This window comes from Stegostoma tigrinum, chromosome 2 (genome assembly GCF_030684315.1).
Source record: "Stegostoma tigrinum isolate sSteTig4 chromosome 2, sSteTig4.hap1, whole genome shotgun sequence".
Lineage (NCBI taxonomy): Eukaryota > Metazoa > Chordata > Chondrichthyes > Orectolobiformes > Stegostomatidae > Stegostoma > Stegostoma tigrinum.
Window position 1 is genome coordinate 139084053 of NC_081355.1, and position 12646 is coordinate 139096698.

The window sequence follows — 12646 nt, forward strand, 5'->3', positions numbered from 1 at the left end:
AGTGAAAGTTGCAAGATAGGTTGTGAGAGTGGTTGGAAAGCACACAGTACGCCAGGCTTTATTAATAGTAGCATTGAATGCAGTAGCAAGGCTGTTATGTTGTCATTGTATAAGGGAGTCATCAGAAAAAGCCAAATTATTGTGCACAGTTCTGGGCACCACACTTGAGGAAATATGTGAATGCATTGGAAAGTCTGCAGAAGAGGTTTCTGAGTATGCGTTCAGAGACGACACACTTCAGTTACGAGGGCCAATTGGAGATGTTGGGACTGTATTCCCTTAGAAGGAAGGAAGCTGCGGAGAAATTTGATAAAAACTTTCAAATATTGGGGCTTGACAGAGTGAATTGGGAGAATCTGTTTCCACTGGTAAAATGGATTGAGAACCAGATGGCACAGTTTAAAAAGATGCCCACAAGAAGTAAATACAAGGCAAGGGGAATCGTTTTCCATGTAAAGGGTGGCTTGTGTCTGGAATGCACTGCCCGGAAGTGGGGAGGCAGGTTCAATCCATGCATCTGAGGTGGCATTTGATAATTATTTGAATAGAAACGATAGGCCCTGTTATGGGGAAAGGGTGAGAGAATGGCACTAACTCATAATGCTAATTTGGAGAGATAATGAGGACACAATGGATTGAATGGCCTCCTTCTGCAACATTGCAATTTTGTGACTCTGTAGACCCAGAGTCTTGGTCTGTAGGTCAGAGACTTGACCTCAGAGTGTGCTCTGGGTCATACACTGGGGTGCAGGAGATGAGCTTGTCCACAAGGGGGAGACATATATACAGCTGTCACTTCATCCCCTGTCATTGTGTAAAGACATCCTCATCCTTTCCTCAGCATTGATTGGAACATTTCACTCAAAATTCACACCAGTGTTGAAGGTGGCAGAGCTTTTCCAGCAACTTTGTTTTTGTTCCTGATTTACAGCATCCACAGTCCTTTCAGTTTTTATTGGAGGTGGCATTTAACTTTCTGTCTTGACAGTTCTACTGAGAAAATGCGAAATTGGGACCACTTTTCAGCAATTCCATTAACTGTATTTGTACATATTTCTGTTAAATAAACCTCAATATGTGGAAGTAAGCCTTTATAGTCATCATGCCCTTAAGGATAAATCCATTGCAGTATTGTACTGTGCGTAATATGCCTGAGGGTGACACCTTGAGGCATCTTCATTGTTAAAATTACCCCATGAGTGTCACACACACGCGCACTCACACAGCAGTGATTGTGCTGTTGAATTTCCAATTCTGCCTCTAGTCAATCAAGTGAAGCGCAAAGAGTGAAATCATTTTACTGAAGTGTTCTTCAACAGTTGAGTATGCCTGAAAATTCTTTCTCATTGATTAAAGTGTAGGCTCTGGAGCACCTTGGCCCCCAAAACTCAAGGTTATAAACTCAAGACTCAGTCTGGGTGAGGTGTTAATTAATGTTGAGGTAAATGTTTCAGGGAAGTGCTGGACTGTCAGAGATTCACGCTTTCAGAGGCGATGTTTAAGCACAGCCCTGCCTACTGTCTCAGGTGGATGAAATGTTCCCGTGGCATTATTTTGAGGAAGAGCAGAGGAGGATTTTCTGATCAATAATCGATCTTCAGTTGATGCCACTGAAACAAATCAGCTGATCGCTGTTAACATTGCTGTTTGTGGGAGGTTGTGATCGCAAATATTGTGTATTGTTTCCTACAGAATAACAGAGACTGCACCTAAAATTAGTTCATGGGCTGTAAAATGCTTTGTGGCATCCTGTGGTCAAGAAAGATGCAAGACTTTAACTTTTATTCACTGAAGAGGAAGCCTCTCCTGCTCCAGTCTTTCTCGCATATGTTCATAAGATGCATTTGTTAGTATCGAGGACAGTACTAACCCCCAGCCCAGTTGCCCTTGAGAAGATGGTGCCACAGCATGGATCCCTTTCTTGCCCCTTTACAAGCAAGAATGAGAATTGACTTTTCACAAAGAGAGTTCTCAGATGGTTTGGTAATTACTGTGGATATGGTCATCGCTGGCTGGACTAGCATTCATTGCCCATTCTTAATTGTCCTTGAGAAGGTGGGCCTTCTAAAACTGCTTCAGTCCATATGTTGTAGGTGGACTCACATTAAGGAATTCTGGGATTTTGACCCAATGGCACTGAGGGAACCGCAATATATTTTCAGTGAAGATAGTGAGTGGCTAGGAGGTGAACATGTAGGTGACGGTTCCCATATAACTGCTGCCTTCTCCCTTCTAGATGGAAGTGTTTGTGGGTTTGGAAGGTGCTTTCTTGTTCTGCTGTGCATCTTGTAGATAGTACACACTGCTGCTACTGAGCATTGGTGCTGGAGGGAGTGAGTGCTTGTGGATGTAGTACCAATCAAGGGGGCTGCTTTGTCCTGGATGCTGTCAAGCTTCTTGAATGTTGTTGGGGCTGTCATCCAGGCGAGTGAAGAATATTCCATCGTGCTCATGACTTATGCCTTGTAGGTGGTGGACAGGCTTTGGAGAGCCAGGAGGTGAGTTACTTGCTGCAAGATTCCTGGCCTCTGCCCTGCTCTTGTAGCCACTGTGTTCATATGGCTTGTCCTGTTCAGTTACTTGTCAATGATGACCCCAAAGATGTTGTTAGGCGGGAATTTAGTGATGGCAATGCCATTGAATGTAGAGAGGTGATGGTTAGTTTCTCTATGGTTGGGGATGGTCATTGCCCGGCATTTGTGTGAAGGACATATCACTTGCTTTGTGTGTACCCAAGATGGCATATTGTCCAGACCTGCAGGGCTGCAGAATGTTTTATTGGATTTTAGTTAATGACATGAGATAACTTTGGCATAAACTCTGGAAACTTTATATTATCATGTCATTTTATAAATGACCTGGATGAGGGCGTAGAAGGATGGGTTAGTAAATTTGCAGACGACACTAAGGTCGGTGGAGTTGTGGATAGTGACGAAGGATGCTGTAGGTTGCAGAGAGACATAGATAAGCTGCAGAGCTTGGCTGAGAGGTGACAAATGGAGTTTAATGCAGACAAGTGTGAGGTGATGCACTTTGGTAGGAGTAACCAAAAGGCAAAGTACTGGGCTAATGGTAAGATTCTTGGTAGTGCAGATGAGCGGAGAGATCTCAGTGTCCATGTACACAGATCCTTGAAAGTTGTCACCCAGGTTGACAGGGCTGTTAAGAAAGCATACGGTGTTTTAGCTTTTATTAATAGAGGGATCGAGTTCCGGAACCAAGAGATTATGGTGAAGCTGAACAAAACTCTGGTGCGGCCGCACTTGGAGTATTGTGTACAGTTCTGGTCACCGCATTATAAGAAGGATGTGGAAGCTTTGGAAAGGGTGCAGAGGAGATTTACTAGGATGTTGCCTGGTATGGAGGGAAGGTCTTACGAGGAAAAGTTGAGGGACTTGAGGCTGTTTTCATTAGAGAGAAGAAGGTTGAGAGGTGACATAATTGAAACATATAAAATAATCAGAGGGTTAGATAGGGTGGATAGGGACAGCCTTTTTCCTAGGATGGTGACGGCAAGCACGAGGGGGCATAGCTTTAAATTGAGGGTTGAAAGATATCGGACAGATGTCAGAGGTAGTTTCTTTACTCAGAGAGTAGTAAGGGAATGGAGTGCTTTGCCTGCAATGGTAGTAGATTCGCCAACTTTAGGTACATTTAAGTCGTCATTGGACAAGCTTATGGACGCACATAGAATAGTGTAGTTTAGATGGGCTTGAGATCGGTATGACAGTTCAGCACAACATCGAGGGCCGAAGGGCCTGTACTGTGCTGTAATGTTCTATGTTCTATGTTCTATGACGAGCGCAGCGAATTGCGGCGATATATTAAAAACTAATTTCTGCATTTGTCATCTCAGAAACTTGTTACTAGTGAGTCAGAAATAAGCTGAATAATCACAAGTACAGATGTGCCAGCAATTCCCTCAAGTGAATTGGCCAATATTGCAATAATAGGATTGCGCCGTGGAATTAACGGTTAAATATGGTGGCTGGAACAGTGAAAGTAGACATTTGCTGTATATTACTTCTCATACCTAATCTTGTTTGAAGTTGTCATTTTGTAATTTCTTCTGTACTGATTTATTGGCCACACGAGCATGTGGGAGAAGACCAAAACAAAAATCAAATTACGTACACAGCTCTGTCAAAGCCCAGATGCGCAGAAGCACATTGTAACAGTGTAAGACTTTGGTCAGGCCACATTTGGAGTCCTGCGTATATTTCTGGTCGCCACACAATAGGAAGGATGTGGAGGCTTGGAGTGGGTGCAGAAGAGGTTGACCAGGAGGTTGCCCGGATTGGAGTGCATTGGCTGTAAGGAGAGGCTGGCCAGACCTTATTGTTTTTACTAGAGCATCGGAAGCTAAGGGGCAACCTGACAGAAGTGGATAAAATTATAAGGAGCAGAGATAGGATGGATAGTTGGACTCTGTTTCCAAAGGGGAACATGTCAAGCACTAGGGGGCGTAAGTCTGAGGTGCAAAGGGTAAAGTTGAAAGGAGAGATGTGGGGAGTATTTTTACACAGAGGGTGGTAGGTACCTGGAACATGCTGCCAGGGGAGATAATAGAAACAGATACAAAAGCAACGTTTAAGAGGTATAGAGACAGATACATGAACAGGTAGGGAATAGAACGATATGGATCACATTGAAGGCAGATGGGATTGGTTGACAATAACACAGACATAGTGCGCTGAAGAGCCTGTTCCTGCGCTGTACTGTTCTATCTTCTAATGGACTTAAGACCAGAAGACATAGGAGCAGAAATAGATCATTCAGCCCACTGAGTCTGCTCTGCTGTTCAATGAGATCATTGACTGATCTGATCCTTCTTAACAGCACTTTCCTGCTTTATTCCTATAACCCTTGATACCCTTCCTTATCAAAGAATCTGTCTGTGTCAATCTGGAAGAACATAATGACCCAGCTGGGTCAGCCCTCTGTGGTAAATAGTGCCACCGATCCATTTCTGTCTGAAATGTGTTACTCCTTATTCTGAGATGATGCCGTCTAGTCATAGACCCTCCCACAAATAAAAACAACTTTTCTGCATCTATCCTGTCAAGTCCTCCTAGAGCCTTTGTACGTTTCAATAAGGTGCCTCACATTCTTCTCATCTCCAGTGAGCATGGGACTAACCTACTTATAAGACAGGCCCTCCATATCAGCCTAGTGAACCTTCTCTGGACTGGCTCCTAAACTAGATGGCCCGCGGGGTTGATGCTGCTGGGAAAAAGTATGGGTGTAGCCTCCCGGCCTGTTTGTTGTTGCATTTTGTTTCCTCCATCGGCAAATTGTGACACATTGCTGAAAATGTTGCTTTCCTTTTTGGCGATAAGGTATAATACCCATAGACCATCACTCCGAAATATGTCCTGTCCCACTCCATCGCTCAGCACAATGCAGCACAGTCTCAGTGTTACCCTGGTCCTAGGCAAAATGGAAGAAGTTACTCATCAGCTGAATAACAATAACATGTCTGGAACAGATGGAATTCTTACCTGAATGATGAAACACAAAGGAGATACTTTCATGCAGTTAAGTTCCTTCATCTGGGAAGGGGATTGTATGCAGGGACATCTCTGGGACAAATGTCATCTTGATTATATTTTAGAATGTGGATAGGTCCGATTTCATGAGCAACAGAGGGATTTCCTTGCTGTCTGTGGAAAGAACATTGTGTAGAGCATCCTCATCATCTCCTTTCCATGGCTGAGGGTTCTATCAATGTTTAACCTTTGAGAAGCATCTTCACTGTGTGACATATTCAGGAAAGATGTACATGACAGGATCAACTCCTGTGTTTAGAGACAGTAACAATTGCTGATGCTGGAGTCAGAGACAACACAGTTTGGAGTCGGAGGAGCACAGCAGACCCTTCCCGACCTGAAACATCAGCTTTCCTGCTCCTTTGATGCTGCCTGGCCTGCTCTGTTCCTCCAGCTCTACACTGCATTATCTCAACTCCTGTTGCTTGACTTATTTTGACCTCATGAAATCCTCTGTCTCTGTCAACTGCAAAAGGCTTGTCTTCCCCAAATTTGGCTGCTCTCAGAAATGTATTACCACCTTCCACATGTTCAGCGTGATCTTCACCAACAGAACCAGTACAATCCTATCTCAAACAAGTCATTGCTTTGTTATCTTGGATTCTCCAGCATCTGCAGTTCCCATTATCTCTGAGCACAATTTTAATCTCACTGCGGAGCCTCTTCTAGGGATGCCTAACCTGAAGAAGTAACCCTCCGGACCAACCTCAGGAATCTCTCTCCCACTGCAACTCTTTTGTAATCTTCTCGTCTACCCATCTTCGGTCCACCTCCCCCTCGCATCATCCTCCGACACTTCCGCCATCTACAATCCGACCCCACCACCCAAGACATTTTTCCATCCCCACCCTTGTCTGCTTTCCGGAGAGACCACTCTCTCCGTGACTCCCTTGTCCGCTCCACACTCCCCTCCAACCCCACCACACCCGGCACTTTCCCCTGCAACCGCAGGAAGTGCTACATCTGCCCCCACACCTCGTCCCTCACCCCCATCCCAGGCCCCAGGATGACTTTTCATGGTAAGCAGATGTTCACCTGCACATCTGCCAATGTGGTATACTGCATCCACTGTACTCAGTGTGGCCTCCTCTACATTGGGGAAACCAAGCGGAGGCTTGGGGACCGCTTTGCAGAACATCTCTGCTCAGTTCGCAATAAAAAACTGCACCTCCCAGTTGCGAACTATTTTAACTCCCCCTCCCATTCCTCAGACGACATGTCCATCATGGGCCTCCTGCAGTGCCACAATGATGCCACCCGAAGGTTGCAGGAACAGCAACTCATATTCCACTTGGGAACCCTGCAGCCCAATGATATCAATGTGGACTTCACAAGCTTCAAAATCTCCCCTCCCCCCACTGCATCCCAAAACCAGCCCAGCTCGTCCCCTCCCCCCACTGCATCACAAAACCAGCCCAGCTCATCCCCTCCACCCACTGCATCCCAAAACCAGCCCAGCTCATCCCCTCCCCCCACTGCATCACAAAACCAGCCCAGCTCATCCCCTCCCCCCACTGCATCCCAAAACCAGCCCAGCTTGTCCCCCCCTCCCTAACCTGTTCTTCCTCTCACCCATCCCTTCCTCCCACCCCAAGCCGCACCTCCATCTCCTACCTACTAACCTCATCCCACCTCCTTGACCTGTCCGTCTTCCCTGGACTGGCCTATCCCCTCCCTACCTCCCCACCTATACTCTCCTCTCGACCTGTCTTCTTTTCTCTCCATCTTTGGTCCACCTCCCCCTCTCTCCCTCTTTATTCCAGAACCCTCTCCCCATCCCCCTCTCTGATGAAGGGTCTAGGCCCAAAACATCAGCTTTTGTGCTCCTGAGATGCTGCTTGGCCTGCTGTGTTCATCCAGCTACACACTTTGTTATCTTATCATTACACCAACAGTCTGCTTCATGCTCTTCACTGCCCTGTTGTACCTCTCCTCCAGTGAATCACCCACTGTCAAAGAGACATCCTACACTGCCTTCAGTCCAAAACCAAAATCACTCCAGAGGAAATTTGTGTGATCAATCACTCAGAAACTGAGCTCCAGTCAACTCATATTCCAAGGCAAATGCTAAAATGGCTCAAAAACAAAATTGCTGGAAACGCTGAGCAGCTCTGGCAGCGTCTGTGAGGGAGAAAAGAGAGTTAATGTTTTGGGTCTGGTGACCATTGCTCAGAACAGATCTTGTTCCAGGTAAGCAGAACACCAAAGCCCTCTTCAAACCAGTTCCCGTAACACAAAACCTACTGCAATCAGTTAAGATCCTGGAAAATGTGACTATTTTCCATGAGTTGAGAACAGTTTCTTGACAAAGGCAGACATTGGAGATGAAGCTCATCATCAACTTTTACCTTCAGCTGACTGAAGAAAAGGGTACCCACTGCTATGAGACCATAAGAAACAGGAGCAGGCCTTCATGCAGACACAAGAAGAATGCGCAAACTCCATACAGACAATTGCTCGAGGGTGGAATCAAACCCAGGTCCCTGGTGCTGTGAGGCAGCAGTACTAATCACTGAGCCACTATGTCCCTGTGCAATTATTGAGTCATAGATGTGAATATTGTTAAAAAGAGAGATGTGTAGAAGCTTTTTGTCTTGCGTTCTCAGGACAAATGCAAGAATGCCAAAATTCTTCTGATCACAACATATCAAGTTTTCGGAGTTCAGCGTATTCATCAGTTGACATGTTGATGCTGATTGGCTGAGGGATGACTGCAGAGAAAGCAATGGTTCCCAGTCAGGCAATGCCTTAATTTAAAGCATTTTGTTTTTTTATTTTCCAGTGTCTCCACCCTTCCAAGTACTTGATTTCCTGCAACTTTACAATGCTCTGGGAACACTAGGTTCCTCCCGATCAGAACTTTCGGACAATCCTGATTTCCTCCTCTCCTCTTTAGTTATTTTAAGCCTTAAGTCCTGCAATTCCCTTGTTGATGTTTCTTTCTGCCTGTAGAACACTTCTTAAAAATCTACCATTTTTGGTAAAGCTTTGGAGGCCAACCGCAATGCCCCTTTATGTAGCTCAGTATCCAAGTCTAACTGATACTAAGCTCTGATGCATCTTGGGGTGTATCACTACATTAAAACGGGCTGTATATGAGTGTTGGCACAAAAGCTGACGTTTCGGGCCTAGACCCTTCATCAGATGCTCTGATGAAGGGTCTAGGCCCGAAACGTCAGCTTTTGTGCTCCTGAGATGCTGCTTGGCCTGCTGTGTTCATCCAGCCTCACATTTTATTATCTTGGAATCTCCAGCATCTGCAGTTCCCATTATCTCTGTATATGAGTGTTGGTTGTGTTGTGAGTGTGATTGTTTAGAAGGCAGTTGAAGCTAGCTGTATTTAGACTCTCTACGACCATTTACTGTCAATACTTTTGGAACATTCAAGAGAAAAGGCATTGTTGATAATCATCTAATTGTTAATTCCATCCAACAGGGAAAGGAGAATGTTTCACACAGCCTGCCTTTAGTTTGTTTGCCATTGTTCTAAACTACGCAAACATCTGAGTTCACGCCTGTTAACTCAAAAACATTGTGGTTCTTTAGAGAAGCAAATCTAAATTTAGCAAAGCCATATTCCCATCATCAGCTAGCAAACCGCACAATAATTGTATTTTCAGCTCATTTCTGCTTTTTTATTCCTGACAGGTTTAATGTGGCATGATGACATTACACAGCAGGTAATTGCTAAAGAGCTATCCAGACTCCATCAGGCCCCTCACCCACATCCTGAAGCTGGCTCCTCAGACAGCTTAAGGTGAGTAGTGGATGTAATGAATTACTGTGTGCCTGCTTATAGTCTGTCCACAGTCGGTTCTCCTGTGAAGACCACTTTAAGGGGTAACTGTGATGAAATGGACGGTTACAAACACTGCCAATGTGGAAACTGAATCACAAGTTTAACTCAGAGATAATGGGAATTGCAGATGCTGGTGGATCTGAGATAACAAAGTGTGGAGCTGGATGAACACAGCAGGCCAAGCAGCATCTCAGGAGCACAAAAGCTGACGTTTCGGGCCTAGACGCTTCATCAGAAAAGGGGGATGGGGAGAGGATTCTGAAATAAATAGGGAAAGAGGGAGAGGCGGACTGAAGATGGATAGAGGAGACAAGAGAGTTGCAGTGGGAGAAAGATCCCCTGAGGTTGGTCCGGAGGGAGGAGGGCAACTTGATCTTTTCTCTGATCCCACATTCTTCCTTAACCTAATCAGTACACTTGATATTATTCAGTGACATTGCCTACTTAATTTGTGCACTAAATAATTTTCTTTTCCTGTTTATTCTTGGAATATGGGTGTCACCAACTGGGCACAAATTTATTGCTCATGCCTCAGAGAGTAGTAAGGGAATGGAACGCTTCGCCTGCAACGGTAGTAGATTCGCCAACTTTAGGTACATTTAAGTCATCATTGGATAAGCATATGGACGTACATGGAATAGTGTAGGTTAGATGGGCTTCAGATCGGTATGACAGGTCGGCACAACATCGAGGGCTGAAGGGCCTGTACTGTGCTGTAATGTTCTATGTTCTATGTTCTATAGTTGCTATGGAAACAGCAGTGGTGAGCAGGCCATTATTACCGAGATAACAAGGTGTAGAGCTGGATGAACACAGCAAGTCAAGCAGCATCAGAGGAGCAGGAAGGCTAGAAGAAGGATCTAGGCCCAAAATGTCAGCCTTCCTGCTCCTCTGATGCTGCTTAGCCTGCTGTGTTCATCCAGCTTCACACCATGTTGTCTCAGATTCTCCAGCATCTGCAGTTTCTACTATCCCAGGTCATTACTACCGACCTTTCTAAAGAGCTGAATTATTGATTGTTTGGATGTGGGGAATGAGGTCGATGTGGTGTGTATGGATTTTCAGGTGTTATTCAGATAGAAACATTGCAAGAAAACATATGGTCTAAAAGAAAATATGAGATTCTAGATGCGTATTTGGTTAATTAATAGGAAATAAACTGTGTAAATTGGAAGTAGTCAGACTGGGAAAAGATTGGTAGTGGTGGGAGAAGGTGAAGAAGGCATTTGATATGCTTGCCTTTATTGGTCAGTGCATTGTGTATAGCAGTTGGGAGGTCGTGTTGTGGCTGTACAATACATTGGTTCAGCCACTTTTGGAATACTGTGTGCAATTCTGATCACCCTGCTATAAGAAGGATGTTGTGAAACTTGAAAGGGGTCAGAAAAGATTTACAGGGATGTTGCCAGGGTTGGAGGGTTTGAGCTACAGGGAGAAGCTGAACAGGCTGGTGGCTATTTTCCCTGGAGTGTCACAGGCTGAGGGGCGACCTTATAGAGGTTTATAAAATCATGAGGGGCATGGATAGGGTAAATAGGCAAGGTCTTTTCCCTGGGGTTGGGGAGTCAAAACCTAGAGGGCATAGGTTTAAGGCGAGAGGGGAAAGATTTAAAAGGGACGTAAGGGGCAACTTCTTCATGTGGAAGGTGGTGCATGTATGGAATGAGCTGCCAGAGGAAGTGGTGGAGGCTGGTACAATTATAACATTTAAAAGACATCTGGATAGGCACATGAATAGAAAGGGTTGAGTGGGATGTGAGCCAAATGCTAGCAAATGGAACTAGATTTATTTAGGATATCTGGTCAGCATGGACAAGATCGAATGAAGGGACTGTTTTTGTGCTGTATATCTTAATGACTCTATGACTCTGTGGTGTGCTTCAGGGATCAGTGGAGGTAATGGCCTAGAAATCCATAACCACAAGTTAATGTCCTGGAGACATGAGTTCAAATCCCATCAGAGCAGATGGTGAAATTTGATTTCAGTAGAAATCTGAAATTAAAAAATTAGTCTAATGGCACACCCGTAACCATCACCGATTGTTGTAACAGCCCAAGTAGCTCACAAATGTCCTTTTGAGAAGGAAGTCTGCTGGCCTAGCCTGGTCCGACCTATGTGTGACTCCAGTCCCACAGCAATTCCAGGAAATTAGGAATGGGCCTAGCCAGTGATGCCCATGTCCCAAAAACAAATTAATAAAAAAAATCAGAAATCAACGTGTGTGTGTATATTGGGTACATTTAGCTGATGTTTACGGGCCACGTCCTGACTACTTTTGGAATACTGCGTTCAGTTCTGGTCTGCCTGCTGTAGGAAAGACATTGATAAACTTGAAAGGGTTCACAACAGATGTACAAGGATGTTGCCAGAGTTGGAGGGTTTGAGCTTTAGGGAGAGGCTGAATAGGCTGGGGCTATTTTCCCTGGAGTGTCAGAGCTGAGGTGTGAACTTAAAATCATCAGGAGCATGGATAGGTTTAATAGCCAAGGTCTTCAGAAGGTCCCGACCCGAAACATCAGCATTCCTGCTCCTCTGATGCTGCTTGGCCTGCTGTGTTTATCTAGCTCCACACCATGTTATCTCAGGTTCTCCAGCATCGGCAGTTCCTGCTATCCATGTACTGAATGAGCTGCCAGGGGATGTGGTGGACGCTGGTACAATTAGAGCATTTAAAAGGCATCTGGATGGCACATGACTAGGAAAGATTCAGGGGGATACAGGCCAACTGTTGGAAAATGCGACTAGATTAATTTAGGACATCTGGTTTCTCCTCTCCTGTCAGCCCACCCAATCCCCCTCCACTGGCACTCTCATTCGCTTAGATGAACTGGTCCTCACTCTCAACAATTTTTCCTTCAATTCCTCCTGCTTCCTACAAACCAAAGGAGTGACCATGGGCACCCGCATGGGCCCGAGCTATGCCTGCCTCTTTGTAGGATTTGTGGGACAGACCCTCTTCCGCAACTTACACCGGCATTACCGCTCACTTGTTTCTCCACTGTATGGATGACTGCATGAGTGTTGCCTTGTGCTCCCACGTGGAGCTTGAACAGTTCGTCAACTTCGCCAGCCATTCCACCCTGCCCTCAAATTTACTTGGACTATTTTTGACACCTCCCTCCCCTTCCTGGATCTCCCTGTCTCCATCTTTGGAAAGCGGCTTGCCATCAACATTCATTTCAAACCCACTGACTTCCACAACTACCTGGACCACACCTTCTCTCGCCCAGCCTCCTGCAAGCATTCTAGTCCACACTCTCAATTCCTCTGTCTGCACTGCACCTGCTCCCAGGATGG

At 45.3% G+C, this 12646-nt stretch overlaps 1 protein-coding gene across 5 annotated transcripts in view; it reads left to right on the top strand.

Moving 5' to 3' along the window:
- The window catches only part of ptprn2 (protein tyrosine phosphatase receptor type N2), a 949211-nt gene that overhangs the window by 295267 nt on the left and 641298 nt on the right, over positions 1-12646 (top strand). For all 5 annotated transcript variants that reach the window (XM_048556814.2, XM_059639614.1, XM_048556833.2 and 2 more), the window contains one exon: positions 9198-9306. In XM_048556814.2, coding sequence (XP_048412771.1) covers positions 9198-9306 — 109 coding nt within the window. The remainder of the gene's footprint in view (positions 1-9197; positions 9307-12646) is intronic.